The following is a 13,233-nucleotide window of genomic DNA, read 5'->3' as shown; positions in this document are numbered from 1 at the left end:
AAGGATGCGCAATGTAATACTAGGAATCACCTTAATATCACTTTTAATAAGAAAGAAGTATTTAGGGAACACATTCTCAAGTCAAAAAGCTTTTCAGGCCATAAAACAGGTCAAATGAGATGTTAAAGTTAGGAGGCGGCTTATTTGCTGTTCTTTAGGGTTTGGTTGCTTCAAACACGAAATCCACGAGAAATAACGAAACAGCCATGCCGAGCAAAATTCCCATCTGAAGAAACATGTAGCCGATACTAGTCGCCAGGCCCTCTTCGTGCTTCTTCCCAGGCTGCCCTGGGGCCAAAAGCATCATGGCAGCGCACAGTCCGTAGCCGTTGACCAATCCGAGGAGACCAACAGTCAGATAGGCTATCCAATCAGCTTGCAGTTTGCTAACACAAGGCTCGAAGTAGATGAGGAGGATTGGTACGGCTATGACCAGCTGAACAAGGCAATTGCAAAGAATCGATTTTTTTTTGTAGAAGATTCCCAATATTGGTAAGAATTTTCCGATAGCGTCTGCAACAGAGTAGCAGCCGAACAGGATTACAATAAACCAGCCTGTCTGGTGGCTAGATTGTGAACCTCTGGTCGGGGAAACAGTGGCGGTATTAAAATAGCCAGACGAGTTGGAGGAATGGCGAGTAGCCTGGGAAGTGCAGTTGTAATTTCCGTGAAACTGGGATGTGATGCCTGGAAACAAGGAATTGGAGATGACCAGTGTCAGGCAGATTGTTGTGAGCGTAGCCCAGTTATTCCTGATGACCTTCTTACACGAGACGTTGCTGAATTCGGCCCAATGGAAATGCTTCTTCTCAGGCTGCCCTGGGGCCTCGTCACTCCTTAACAGCGGCTGGCTCTCCCTGTCTTCATTCTCTCGATCGGTGGCATTCAAGCGTTTAACGTACGCCGCTTGACCGATGTACGATCGCAAAATGGCAATCAGACAGCACGCTATAACGATTATGAGATCCACCAAAGCGACAAACAAATAGCCGCTGAGGCGGAAACCCTGATCCCTGTCTCTGAGATGCTGAAACGATCCTTTCGAGATACATCGAATGATAAAGGTTGCTGCGAATGCGCAGACGCCACCTGATTGGGCCGCATGGACTCCAAACTTCGGGAAGTGCTTTCCGACGAAGCCGTAAAGGGCTCCACCACCGAAATTTTGAACGACGGTGGCTACAAAGATTACAGCCAGCACAGATCCAAAGCGAGCTGGTGTGGGTATGTCGGTGTCAAGAGGTGTAATGACCACTTCTGCAACCAGCAGAATCGCCGAGGCGGTGAGTGTGATAAGTAACACAGTCAAATGGCTTGATTTGGGAGGAAAAGTGACCGTCAACATGGCACCCAAACACGCACCAACTCCGACCGTGACTCCAACGTAAACTTCGGGTTTGTAGTTGTCGGGGAAAAAGTAGTTGAAATAGTCGGCGGCATTGAAGCTGAAGAACACGGCGCTTTGTACAGCGGCGCCGAGAAACCAGCATGTAAAATACAGCTTCCACGGGATTTCCATCGGTGTTCAATTGTCGCTCTGACTGGCTTCAGCGGTTCAATCTGACCACCTTTAAGAACAGAAGACGAAAAACGTGGCATATGATTCTTTCATTTTTTGACCGGTCATTCGCAAAAGCCGGTTATGTAAAACAATCCAATCAAATTTACTCTTGCTTTCTGAGAATTTGCGTGCCACAGACATTTCATGCATGACCACGTCAGTGACGTCAGTTTATTTCGTGGAAAACAGCGTCACAAGTGCATCACAAGGCCTCTGAAACTGAACCATATTTCGCAACACAATTCATCAATTCATTGTTGAAGTTTTCTTAGAATTGTGACACATAATTAAATAATGTAAACTTCCGTTCCATCGGCGTCCCAGATCTCAAGAATTTCCTTTCAGAAGTCAAATAAGTAAACTACACGTGTGTCACGAGTTGAAACAGAATGTAAATTTCTGTTCGGTTTAAGGTTTCAGCAGCCAGCAACCAAAATGATAATCAAATGCGGTATGCAGCGAGCCCAGTGAATTAATCAATTTTATGCTATGCTTAGCAAAGGTCAAGGAAATTTTGCGGATAGAAAGACGTCTTTTATGCAGCAGGCGAAGGAATATTTTGCAAGTGAACTTTGTACGTCTACAGGGGGTATGTCCTCCGTGTTAGTGCACAACCTGCCGGCAGCTGACGTCATTCCAGACTGTTCTAAATATTGTTATTGTTGACGTCAATTTAGAATAAAAGAAAATTTTATATTTAAGTCGGTGATTGATAAAGTAGGCGTTTGGTTTTAAATTGTGAGGTACTGAACATACCCTGCCGTCCAAAATTACGAAAGAAAGTCACTGTAAAAGGAGTCTGGAGACATGAAAATTTGCATAAATTTGTCGTACATTCTTTAAAGACTAGCAATTTATAATAAATGGTTCTGGGATAGAATTTTGAAGCTTTTGCATTGACTTAATTCTCGGAACTCAGCTTGTCGCGCCCGGGCCAATGAGAAAAATCGGATACCCTGGCCTTAATTTGTTAAGTTAAAGGTCGGCGAACAAGAGCCGACTTGTTGCAGGGACTTAACCGAAATGTTTGTGGTATACTTGATAAATCCCAAATGTCGATTCGATGAAAAATACCGCACGCCCTAAAATTCAACTTTCGGAAAACCCCGGGCGGAACCCTGAACGTCGAGAACAGTGAAATGGGTGGGTTTCGTGTGTTGAATGTTTGCTTAAGGCTGGCCAAATGTAAACTATTGAATAACCCCGCTCAGGATCCCATAATATACGGTGTTGTTAATTTTCAGTCTTAAGCAAACTGCTCGAATGACGACGTTGGGCCCGAAATATTTTTAAGCCTTTCCGTTTCTTATCAATTCCCAGAAAAATACAAAAAGAAAAATAGCTAGTCTTCAATTAACAGGATTTATTGATTAAGACAGGTACAAAATACTGCAAAATTCTTGCTTCAAAGAACATTCACAGTGTGAGATTGCATGCATTATTCAACTTTGCTCTGCACTGCAATTTCTCGCAAGAATGAACCGGAACACGCAGCAGTTATAAATACTCATTTCGCAACTCGCGTGCGGCGAAACAGTTCAACGAAAAAAAGTCATTTAAGTCATTGTCAACTGGTTATGCTTCCATCAAATGGTTTTGTTACATCATTCAAAAACGACGAAACCTAAAGAAGGCTTTTCAATGTCGTCGTAACCGCCGGCAAAATACTTCTCTAGCACGGGCCATGAGCGGTGATACACGAACAGAAACTCATCACAGTTCTCATACATGCTTGGTATTGCCACAAAAAATGCTACCTCTTTCAGCAGATAAAGAACTCCTTCCTTCAGGTCCACCGCATCCTCCTCGGCTATTTCGTTTTCCTTGTTGGGACCGCCTTTTTCTCGGCCGTTTTTGAGACATCTTAACGCGGCCTCGGTCGATTCTCTGATGTCGTCACGGAACACGTCATTCACCTCGTACAGATCTTGGATGTCCGTTAAAGCCTTCTGGTAATGGGGGCAGCTTTCCACGTCCTCCGTCCACCTTATGAAGCTGTAGTTAGCGCGGCAGAGACCGCTACTTTGGATAGCTTCGTTGCACTTGTTCCGCAATCGATTCCCTTTAACGCGCGCGGACTTTTCGGGATTTTTCGAACCAACTGCTCGGTAATTATGCTCAGATATCTTGTCGGGGATAAAAAACAAGACCTGCATAAGGAAAAAATGTAACGATGTTAGTTTTTATTTGAAATCACAGCAATTAGTACGGCAGTTTAGCAAAAAAACTTATCGGGCTCTCTCACTGAAGAATGAAAATAACCGTCACCTGTTCTGAGTAATTGTTCGCAGCAAAATTAAACAGCCGTTCAAGAGATTCCAGCTTATAATAATGTGGATTGCCAGGGCTTATCCCTAGAATCATTGGACGTCCGTTCTGCAGAAATCTCTCACCATTTAGAACAACTTGGGAAACTTCCATGCTCGTCTTCCCGATGCCGTGCGCGCCTCGCCTCTCTCTATCTGCACGGTTTCGAAGCGGTTTGCACAATCAGTTTTGTAGCCCCCGACAGTCCTACCCCCAACAAAGTCATTTCTCGGTAACTAGTCTAAATATACAGAGATGATTTTAGGGGCGAACCAGACACACTGGCCGGAAATTCTTGGCTTAAGGGGAATAAACCCGATCAGTCAGAGATCACGAGATCCAGTGCTGGGCATGTCATCCCGGATATTTTCCGGGAAAAATTTTCCGGGAAACCTTGATGACGTGGGTCTTAAAACGCGAATATATCTGTTTGACCAGGTTTATTCTAACACTGACAGACCGGCGATCATTCAGCAACATCGAAGTAAGTTGATTAGAGGTTATTCTGAAGCAAGTAACAGAGCACAGGATTGGAAGATGTTAGCAGAATGGAGTACACTCGGTATAGCTGCCTCCCTCTTTGCAGTGCTCCTGTTCGCTTGGCCTCTGCTGTACAAGTGCTTACAGGTGAGTGTTTTGTTTTGTTAGTGATAATAGTTTTCTTTCGGTTTTCTTTGCTGTTTGAATGCGGCTGCTTGCAATGCTTTGTTTAACCCGTCATGAATCAGGTCTGCGATGAAATACTGATCTGTAAAACTAGTAGCAATCACACATCATGCATATACAGGTAGTCCGTTCGCCTCCATATTAAACGGCATGATCGTTATTAAATTGCTGACATGCTGACGGTAATTACAAGTCATTTTGGCTTTATTTATTTTTACACTTATATTATTTCGAGATGATCTCTGTTTATACTGTTTGACAGCGCACTTTAAACACCACTATTCGCATGTAGTTTTTACTTATCATTTACTGGATTGGCAAAACTGTTTATAGTAAAGGGATGAGCCCCGCCGGTGTGTTCCGAAGGAAACGCTTATTGCTGACACGATCGAGTTTCTCTCCCGGGAACACCTTTAGTTTCAGTTAGCGTCCATTTTCCCAAACCGTAGGAAAGAAGGAGTAATTTTTCCAAGTGTTGCTTCCTGTGAAACCAATCAATAAACTTTTGTTCGTGGTCTTCCTTTTCGGCGCCATTTTAACTTAATTACTGTTTCTGGGAATCCGGCGAGCTTGCGAAAGTGATAACAAATAACGGATTTTATAGGGTAAGTGTGGACCTCAAAATGACGTATTGCAGTCAGCAATTAAACATTCTTCTAATACGCCTTTAGAGAGACCAATTTGAACGTACCTCCGCCCAATCTTCAGTTACTTCTTCGATACTTCTTGCTGATTTTTTTTCTATCACAAAGTTATCTAGAGCCGTGAGGGCATTCTTTTATCTTATAAGATTGCGTGACTACGGTAAGCAATGTCACACAAGAAAAGTTACAAAATTAATGTGTTTTCTTGACAAACGCTTTGTAGGTTGCACTGGTTTACTGGCGTGTACCTTGGACAAATGCTAAAGGAGGGCGGATGAGAGGGGAACCACCCAAGTTACCTTACGGACACTTCCATCAAGTGAATTTCTTTGGGCGCCCGCTGTCAAAGGCGTACGGTCCTATTTACTACATATGGCATTGCTTTACTCCAGTCGTGTGAGTATCACATTGGGATACCATTGTGTAGGGGGAGAAGTTGGGCCGGGTACCTCTGGGGGATTTGAGTCGGGCCGTGTGGGGCGAGTCTTGAAATCCTTACCCATTTTCAGACCAAAATACTGTATGCGATTTTCCTCACCCTATTTTGACCATGCAGATTGAACTCAGGAACCGCTTTGGTTTGCGTAAACATTTGAGAGGGGCTTCGAATCCCGACGTTAATTAAATCGCACTTCTCAGGAGATGAATAATAACTATGATAAAAAATACTTTCTTTCAATGATTATGCCTTACTGCTGACAAGGGTGAACAAACACTATTCAGTCAGCCAATTTCGGACAATTAATGCTAAAATTTATACCTTATTTCAGACCAATCTGGCTCGAAAACTACGCTGCACATTCCTAAATAGCTTACATATGGACGTCGCTGCTATTATTTTATAACACCTTGAGAATTGCTAACGAAAAAACTAGACAGGAACTTGTAAAAAACAAACTGCACTGAAAAGTAGCAAAACTGAAATTGAAATTGATACTTATCATGGATTAGCAGCAGACGCCTGGCTTATTCTTCTTCAACGCACGAAGGAAAGAGAAGACATCTTTGTACATTACTTTACTAGACATTTAAAAATATCATCACTGCTTCCATTAGAATAAGTGTTTAGTTTGCCACATAAGCGTAGCACACACGGTCAGTGACCATAAGCCTGCCTCGTTCCCAGGCGCACGCGTGATAGAAAATAGAATTTAAAATTACCCCGGGACAAAGCTTGAGCACAAGGAAATATTTCTATTTATTATATAAACATCAGTGAAATACCAGGAATTATTTTTTTCCAAGAGGGCACGGTAACGAATCATGCAATCTGATTGGTTATTAGCGCGGGCAAGATTCTCCTATCTCTGCCCACGGGCCACGGTAACGCTTTCGTGAGTTTCATTTCGCGGCGAGACGAACGAACCCATGACAGTTTTGCTCTCCAAAATGATTTAAATCGATGTAGTTGCTCACCAACCGTTGTAAATTTGAAAGGGAAAATTAGCAGTGGAATTAAAGACCTTGAAGTTCTCCAAAAGGCGAGTATTTATTCTCTTTAGTGACAAAATGAAGTTATAGTTTTATGGCCGTGGTTTGCCGATCGTTGTTTGTGCATTCGCACTGATTTTCACGCCATTGCAGTTAACTGCAAGTCGCCGGTTTACAGACTCGATTTATCCTTTCAAACACCTTGCTTCTCTGCTACTTTTCTCCAAAACCGAATACTGCTTATCGCCATTCAAGAAAATGAGATGCTTTATTAAAAAAACAGTCAAATTAATTCTCGCAATATTGTGCCGTCACTGTGCAGGCGACCAAACTACACATTTCAGCTTCATTCAGTTTCACATTCGCAAACTTTTTGTCAAAACAGAATACTGTGGGAATCAACACAGAGGTTTTTGACTCGTTAAATACAAATGTAAATAGCTAAGTGCTTTCCAGTCCGAAAAGTAAGTTTAATTAACTAAAGAACTCACAAGCCGAAATGGAGTTAAAAGTGTTTCGCAACTCGCTGATTGCTCTGTTCTACATTGTGCTTTTCTATTATTTCAGATGCTTTTTTTCTTTTTTTTTTCAGATGAAATTTTCCTTGAGTACTGTTCATTTTAGTGAATTTATTTTGTTTGGCAGTAAGCTCTTATAGCAAACAGATCATTATTTACTCTTGCCGTAGCTTATGGCGATCGACTCAACATTGGATGCGCGCGTATATAAATACAAACACATTTGGCAAGAAAGTCTTTGTAGGTTTTTTAGGTGTTTTTTAATCAAACACATTAAAGTAGGAAAAAAATAAATAAGTTATTTACCGGCTTAGGGTCGGTCCGTATAGTGAAAAACTGTGACCTCGGCCTTGAAAATGCTGCCCTCGGCCTGCGGCCTCGGGCAGCATTTTCAAGACCTCGGTCACAGTTTTTCACTATACGGACCTCCCAGCCGGCAAATAACATATATTTATCTCCTTTCCGTCACCCACCTCTCACGTTCCGTCCACTTTTCCATACAATGACCGTACAATACTAACCTTGTAGCGTATGTCTGTTGATTTACAGGATACTAGCTGATGCTGAAGCCATTCGCACTTTCTACACCGATCACTACTCGCACCAGCGCGAGCGCGACTTTACTTGCCTCGGGTCTGTGTTCAAGGACATACTGGGAAATTGCCTAGCGACGAGCTACGGGCGCGAAGAAGTACGAAGATGCCGGGGTCCGTTCGAGAAATACTTCTCCGCCAGCGCCGCTTCCAACACTTTGCACGTGATCGGACGGGAGTGCGCGACCTTCATGAAAGGCTTGCCGATCGGTAAACCTGTCGATCTTCAAAAGAAAGGACTGGCGAGCGTCACACTCCGAGTTTTAGTGCAAGTTGTGTACGGAGATGAGGTGCTTGAGAAATATTTTCAACGTATCTTGGATGTCAGTAATTTGCTTCAAGATGCAGTGAACATGTTTAACATTGGCGCGACCAGGCTGCCGTTTTATTCGTACCTTCCAACCAAGGCGAACCACAGCGCGCGCTCCTTTAATCAGGCTTGGGAGTCATTTAACCGATTCCTATTTAAAGAATACGAAGAGGGACGCCTGAGCTCTGGCGACGGCCTGTTCTTCGCCATGATGGAGCAGCTGAAGACTCACGCACTCGAACTCGAAGAACAGGAGGTAGGGTGTAGGCTTACTTTACTTTTCCGGGGTTTTTACTGGAATGCAGTAGAACTTCGCCTTACTACCATCCCGTTAATAAGTGTGGGTGTTGGGGAGGGGAGGGGTGGTCAGGAAGGGTGGGAATCCGGGAGAAAGAAAAAGGGAGAGGAAATTATTCGGGAGATGGGAGATAAAAGGCAGGAAGCGAGATTCTCAAGGCCAGGTGGCGGGTAGCGAGAGAAATAGACTATTTCCCCGCAATATTACGGAACATTATGCACTAAAAAAAGGCACGAAGAAGCGGCAACCACTAATTTAGGAAAGGACGTAAATCTGGCGTAAATGGAACGGCAACCTGAAAGCTCAGACATCCTGCCCCCTCCCTAAATGGGACCGTTAGTGGTCAGATTATTGGGGGTACTACAACCCTGGTCAATACTTGTAAAGACACTTGCAGCCGTGATATTTCCATAACCTAATATTCAAAGAAACTCAGGAATGTTGTTACAGACTATTTAAAGACTATACAAGGATTTGATGTATTAATGGTTATAATCTGCATGTAAGGGAGTGGTGATGTGCAGTAAATAAATTTTGTCAATTCCTGTTAACATTCTTGTCCTGTTCTCTGTAGCTCTTGCATTCTGTGGACGAAATTCTACTCCTGAACGTGGATGTTAGTTTTGCGGCCACGTCGTTTGCTCTGGCTGACCTCGCTCGGCACCAGTCTGTACAGGACAGAGTGCGGCAGGAGGTGGACGAGGCACTGCAGGGGACTGATCCGAGCTCACATCCGGACCTGGATAAGAAGTTGCCATATATGGAAATGGTTCTTAAAGAAAGTGCCCGGATGAACCCCGCTTTGGCGCTCAGTCTGCCAGAAAGAACAGTGAAGCCCGTTACTGATATTGCCGGATATCAGATACCAAAAGGGGTAAGGGACACCGCACTCACGTCCCCAGAGGCGTTTGCTCTCTTTAATAGCCCGCGAAGCCTGTGCACGAGGAAGAAGTGGCTCCGGGGACACATGATTTGATTGGCTAGATTTCAACAAAGGGAACAGCCAATCGAAAACAAAAAAAACCCTTGTTATGCCATGGCTTGAAACGGTTAATTTGATTGGCTAGATTTGAACTCCCTTTGTTAAAATCTAGCCAATTAAATCATGTGTCCCCCAGAGCCACTTGTTTCTCGTGCGCAGGCGATGCATTCTCGACGCATTCTTTGGGGACAAGAATAGGAACACCGTATAGACCGTATATACGTTCGTGAATAAAACAATTTAAAAAGTCAGGCTACTGGTAGGACAATAGACTGCAAAACAGTCGTATCTTTTGCGAACGCGCTCGGTGTTGAAACGAGAGCGAGAGGTCTGGAGCCAATGTCAACGTTTGGCGCTTCGCGCCTTCGATAAGCGCTTTTTCCAACGACTTAAGAAAAAAAACGACTGTTTTGCAGTCTAGTAGGACAATTAACTAAGCTGATTTTTTTTGTTCAACAGACTCCAGTCTGCGTAGACACTCATTCACTGAACTTCTCGGAAAAGTACTGGAAAGACCCTGACAAGTTCGACCCGGATCGCTTCGCCAACGGAGCCCGACCAACGCCCGGTGCGCTCTTCCGCTTCGGAATGGGTCCAAGAAAATGTCTAGGCTATCGATACGCTCTGGCTATCAGTCGTGTAGTTGTTGCGTCGGTTTTGCAGAAATACACACTTCAACTGGCTGACCCTGACGCCACAGCACGAGTGAAGACCAACGGAATGACTTTCTTTACACCTTATCTCAGCCCAGAGATAGTGTTTCACGAGAGATACGAGAACAACGCTTGAGCAATAAACATAAAATAACTTATCCCTCTAATCTGCAGATAAAAATATTTAGTCCTGGTCATTTATTCGATTAAAATGAAACCACAAGTAGCCCAAGCTCTATTCTGTGTAGCGTTAGCATAATGAACTAGCAGTATTGCATTTAGTTGGCTTAAGGTTGTAAGACTTATAACAGAATCGGAATACGGCCGCTTCTTGTTTGTTGGCCTGATGCGAACACTTGACAAAGTTTCCAAATATTCGAAAGTTTTATGTAACCAGTAACACCTCACCTGCGTCTCGGGTTTACAAAAACTTTCGATTTCTCTTAAGTTTGGAGATCAGGTGTTAAAACACGCGCTATTTAATCAGTTTCGTGATTGTAAAAGAAATATAAAGTTCCGTTTTGAACTCACATGCAAATGGTGTCATGGTTTCTCTATCAAGTGTTCACTGCGTTTTAGGCCTGTTTGAACCAAACGGGTCTCTTCGTAATCTCGTCCCCAGAAACCGCTTTTCTTTTTGGTCAGTGCCAAGAACGTGGCCTCTAGCAAGCCAAGACTCTGGCCAAGTCCAGGAACGAGAATGGATTTGAAGGTCCTGGATTAACGGACTTCCGGTCATTGTGCGCAAACGCAGAGTTTTTTACGCCCCTGTTGATAATTTTAAAACTCTGTCGTAATGACTTCGCTAAGTCGGATCTTGCCGATCAGGTTTATTATGCAATAATTTAGCGCGATTATACGTAACTAAATTCTCCGAAAATTGTCGATTGTCGTTACATGTACCCGTAGTGAGCCTCAATAAGACAGTTGCAAGTTGGTCACGATTGGCTCGGAAAACAAAACTATCTTAAGGTCAAGTAATAAAACGTGACACTTTGTCGCCTAGTCCGCCAGGCGGACGCTCTTTGGACTAATCACTAGCCTGCGAACAGGCTCCCAAGTGGGACATGGCGTTTTTTGGCCTTTTTCCTTTTCCTCTCGCCCTCTTTTCTCTTCCCGTTTTCTCAGTTTTCCCTCCATCCTCGACTGTTCACAGGTTCCACGTGGGGGAAGAAAGATTGCGTGACGAGCTTAAAGTATTGTCGCCCCAATGACTGCAATGATGCTGATTGCAAGTTAGATGTATCAGTTTTTAGGAAAATTTTCCTTATCCGAACTGCGAGGTTATATATCATGGTTGCCACAAACATCAGTTTCCAAAATTTCCTGACTTTTCTCTGTAAAAATTAAATATTCCCTGACCAAATTATTACAAAATGTCAGATATAGAAGCGGCCTAGCCTGCACTTCAAAACAAAAAAGCATCGCTGAGAGTGAAACAGTCATTGACCCGAAATGCTGCTTCCAGCCATCAACTGTATGCCGGAAATCATCTGTGACTCTTGTAATAAACTTCCCTGACCTTGAATAATTTTGTGTAAACAGTGACTCTAACACAAGGTTTCACATTTGGCTTTTTCTTTGCCGAGAAAAAAAAGACAATATGTAGTTTAGCAATGATTATACGGTAGTGTGAAAGTAATTAATTTTCCCTGACTTTTCAAAATTTACTTATGTTCAAGAATTTTACCTTTCCTTGAACATTTCCTACTAGCCCTGGGAATGTAATTTTTAAAGCCGAGTTCAGAAACAAGTCGCCATTGAACTGTATCACTATCGAAACTACACTCGAGTGTTCTTATTAATAAAATTGTTTATTACAAAAGGCTTGTAGGGAGATGCAAAATATCTTGATTCTATTGGTCACAGACTTTTAGACAGATATGGTGGCTCCTAAAAGAGCCGTTTGTTTGTTTGTTTGGCGGGAAAACCGCTTTACTTGCTACTTGTGTACTTGGTCACGGCCTTGGTTCCTTCACTGACGGCGTGTTTGGCCAGTTCACCGGGCAGAAGCAGCCTGATGGCGGTCTGAATCTCGCGGGAACTCATAGTATTCTTCTTGGCGTATTTTGTCAAACGGGAAGCTTCGGAAGCTACGCGATCGAAGATGTCGTTGACGAACGAGTTCATGATGCCCATGGCTTTACTGGAGATGCCGGTATCGGGATGAACTTGTTTCAAGACCTTGTAAATGTAGCTCGAATAAGTTTGCTTTCGCTTCACTTTTCTTTTCTTCTTGTCGCCTTCAGCACTGCGTTTCCCCTTGCTAGCTTTTTTCTCTCCGTCTTTGACTTTGCCGGACACTTTTGGCGCCATAATTCAACCAAAGCAGATTCACTTTTATCAAAAGTTTCAAACTTCTTCTCGATAAACTCGATTATGCGCTATTTATACCTTGAAGTTGGAACATATCAAATTTCACCAGGATCGAAATTTTCGTTCTCTAATTGGTCAATTTATCGCAATTGTTGCACTTCTAAAGGTCACAGGTCAATGCTCGTGCTGTGATTGGCGGATTTCGATCCCATCGCATTTGACGAGAAAAGAAACTTTTTCACGTTCGGAAAATAAAAATTCCCATTTTGACTTAGTTAATTCTGCCTTAGGGAGACTATAAATATGTTTGTTTTCGCTTTTTAAAAATGTAGAATTGTCTTGTTTCTTTTAATTGGAAATTGGGAAGTTTCTTCTGTTGAGGCATAAAATCTAGCCTGAATTTCAGACATCCCTCTCTGGTCGGAGCATCCTCGGAGACCCAGGGGCAGTTGTGGGGCGAAACGAAGGAAAACCGGGCAGAAATCGTAGCGACGAAAGTTTTCAAGTACGGCACGAAATATATTAATTCAGGCTACATAAAATCCTGATCATGATTACAGTGATGTTAACGCGTCTCCCTGGTGGTGAAATTTTGCGAGCTTTTCGCGGCATTTACCGCCAGCTGTTTTTTATTACCTTATTGTTACTTATTTTCGCGGACTTAATCCTGGATGCTTTTCGCGGGACTAACCGGGGCTTAGCGCGGTCCTGTCAGTTTGGCACACTATTATTCCACCCATGGTTTCCGAACAAAACAATAACAAAAAACAAAGTGAGTGAGTAGTTGGTCGATTCGTAGCTGGGCCGTCGATCACATATATTAGGGTATGTTCGCGTCATATTTTTCGCGGAATCTTTTTTCGCGGTCTTAATTCCGATTTTTTGAAAATCGGAATGTCCCGCGAAAATAAGTAACAATAAGGTACCGAAATTTTATCAAGCTCTTTTAATTTC

At 43.1% G+C, this 13,233-nt stretch overlaps 3 protein-coding genes and 1 pseudogene across 3 annotated transcripts; 1 reads left to right on the top strand and 3 right to left on the bottom strand.

Moving 5' to 3' along the window:
- Window positions 1–1,669, bottom strand: LOC144657731 (uncharacterized). The gene has a single exon (XM_078518075.1). The coding sequence runs from the start codon at window positions 1,517–1,519 to the stop codon at window positions 155–157; it is 1,365 nt and encodes a 454-aa protein (XP_078374201.1). The 5' UTR covers window positions 1,520–1,669; the 3' UTR covers window positions 1–154.
- Window positions 1,670–2,907: 1,238 nt separating this feature from the next.
- On the bottom strand, window positions 2,908–4,140 carry LOC144656760 (uncharacterized). The gene is made up of 2 exons (XM_078516997.1): window positions 3,830–4,140; window positions 2,908–3,711 (listed from the first exon to the last, which is right to left on the bottom strand). Exons 1-2 carry the CDS (start codon window positions 3,980–3,982, stop codon window positions 3,166–3,168), a joined length of 699 nt encoding a protein of 232 aa, XP_078373123.1. The 5' UTR covers window positions 3,983–4,140; the 3' UTR covers window positions 2,908–3,165.
- A 143-nt stretch (window positions 4,141–4,283) lies between these two features.
- Window positions 4,284–10,501, top strand: LOC144656973 (uncharacterized). Its single transcript, XM_078517235.1, has 5 exons — window positions 4,284–4,495; window positions 5,402–5,574; window positions 7,677–8,286; window positions 8,903–9,202; window positions 9,770–10,501. Exons 1-5 carry the CDS (start codon window positions 4,406–4,408, stop codon window positions 10,097–10,099), a joined length of 1,503 nt encoding a protein of 500 aa, XP_078373361.1. The 5' UTR covers window positions 4,284–4,405; the 3' UTR covers window positions 10,100–10,501.
- A 1,335-nt stretch (window positions 10,502–11,836) lies between these two features.
- LOC144658650 (histone H2B, gonadal pseudogene) lies at window positions 11,837–12,311 on the bottom strand (annotated as a pseudogene).
- Window positions 12,312–13,233: the final 922 nt, after the last annotated feature.

This window comes from Oculina patagonica, chromosome 6, assembly GCF_052425735.1.
Source record: "Oculina patagonica isolate OP01 chromosome 6, crgOcupat, whole genome shotgun sequence".
NCBI classification, from domain to species: domain Eukaryota; kingdom Metazoa; phylum Cnidaria; class Anthozoa; order Scleractinia; family Oculinidae; genus Oculina; species Oculina patagonica.
This window is presented reverse-complemented; position numbering and strand designations above follow the sequence as displayed.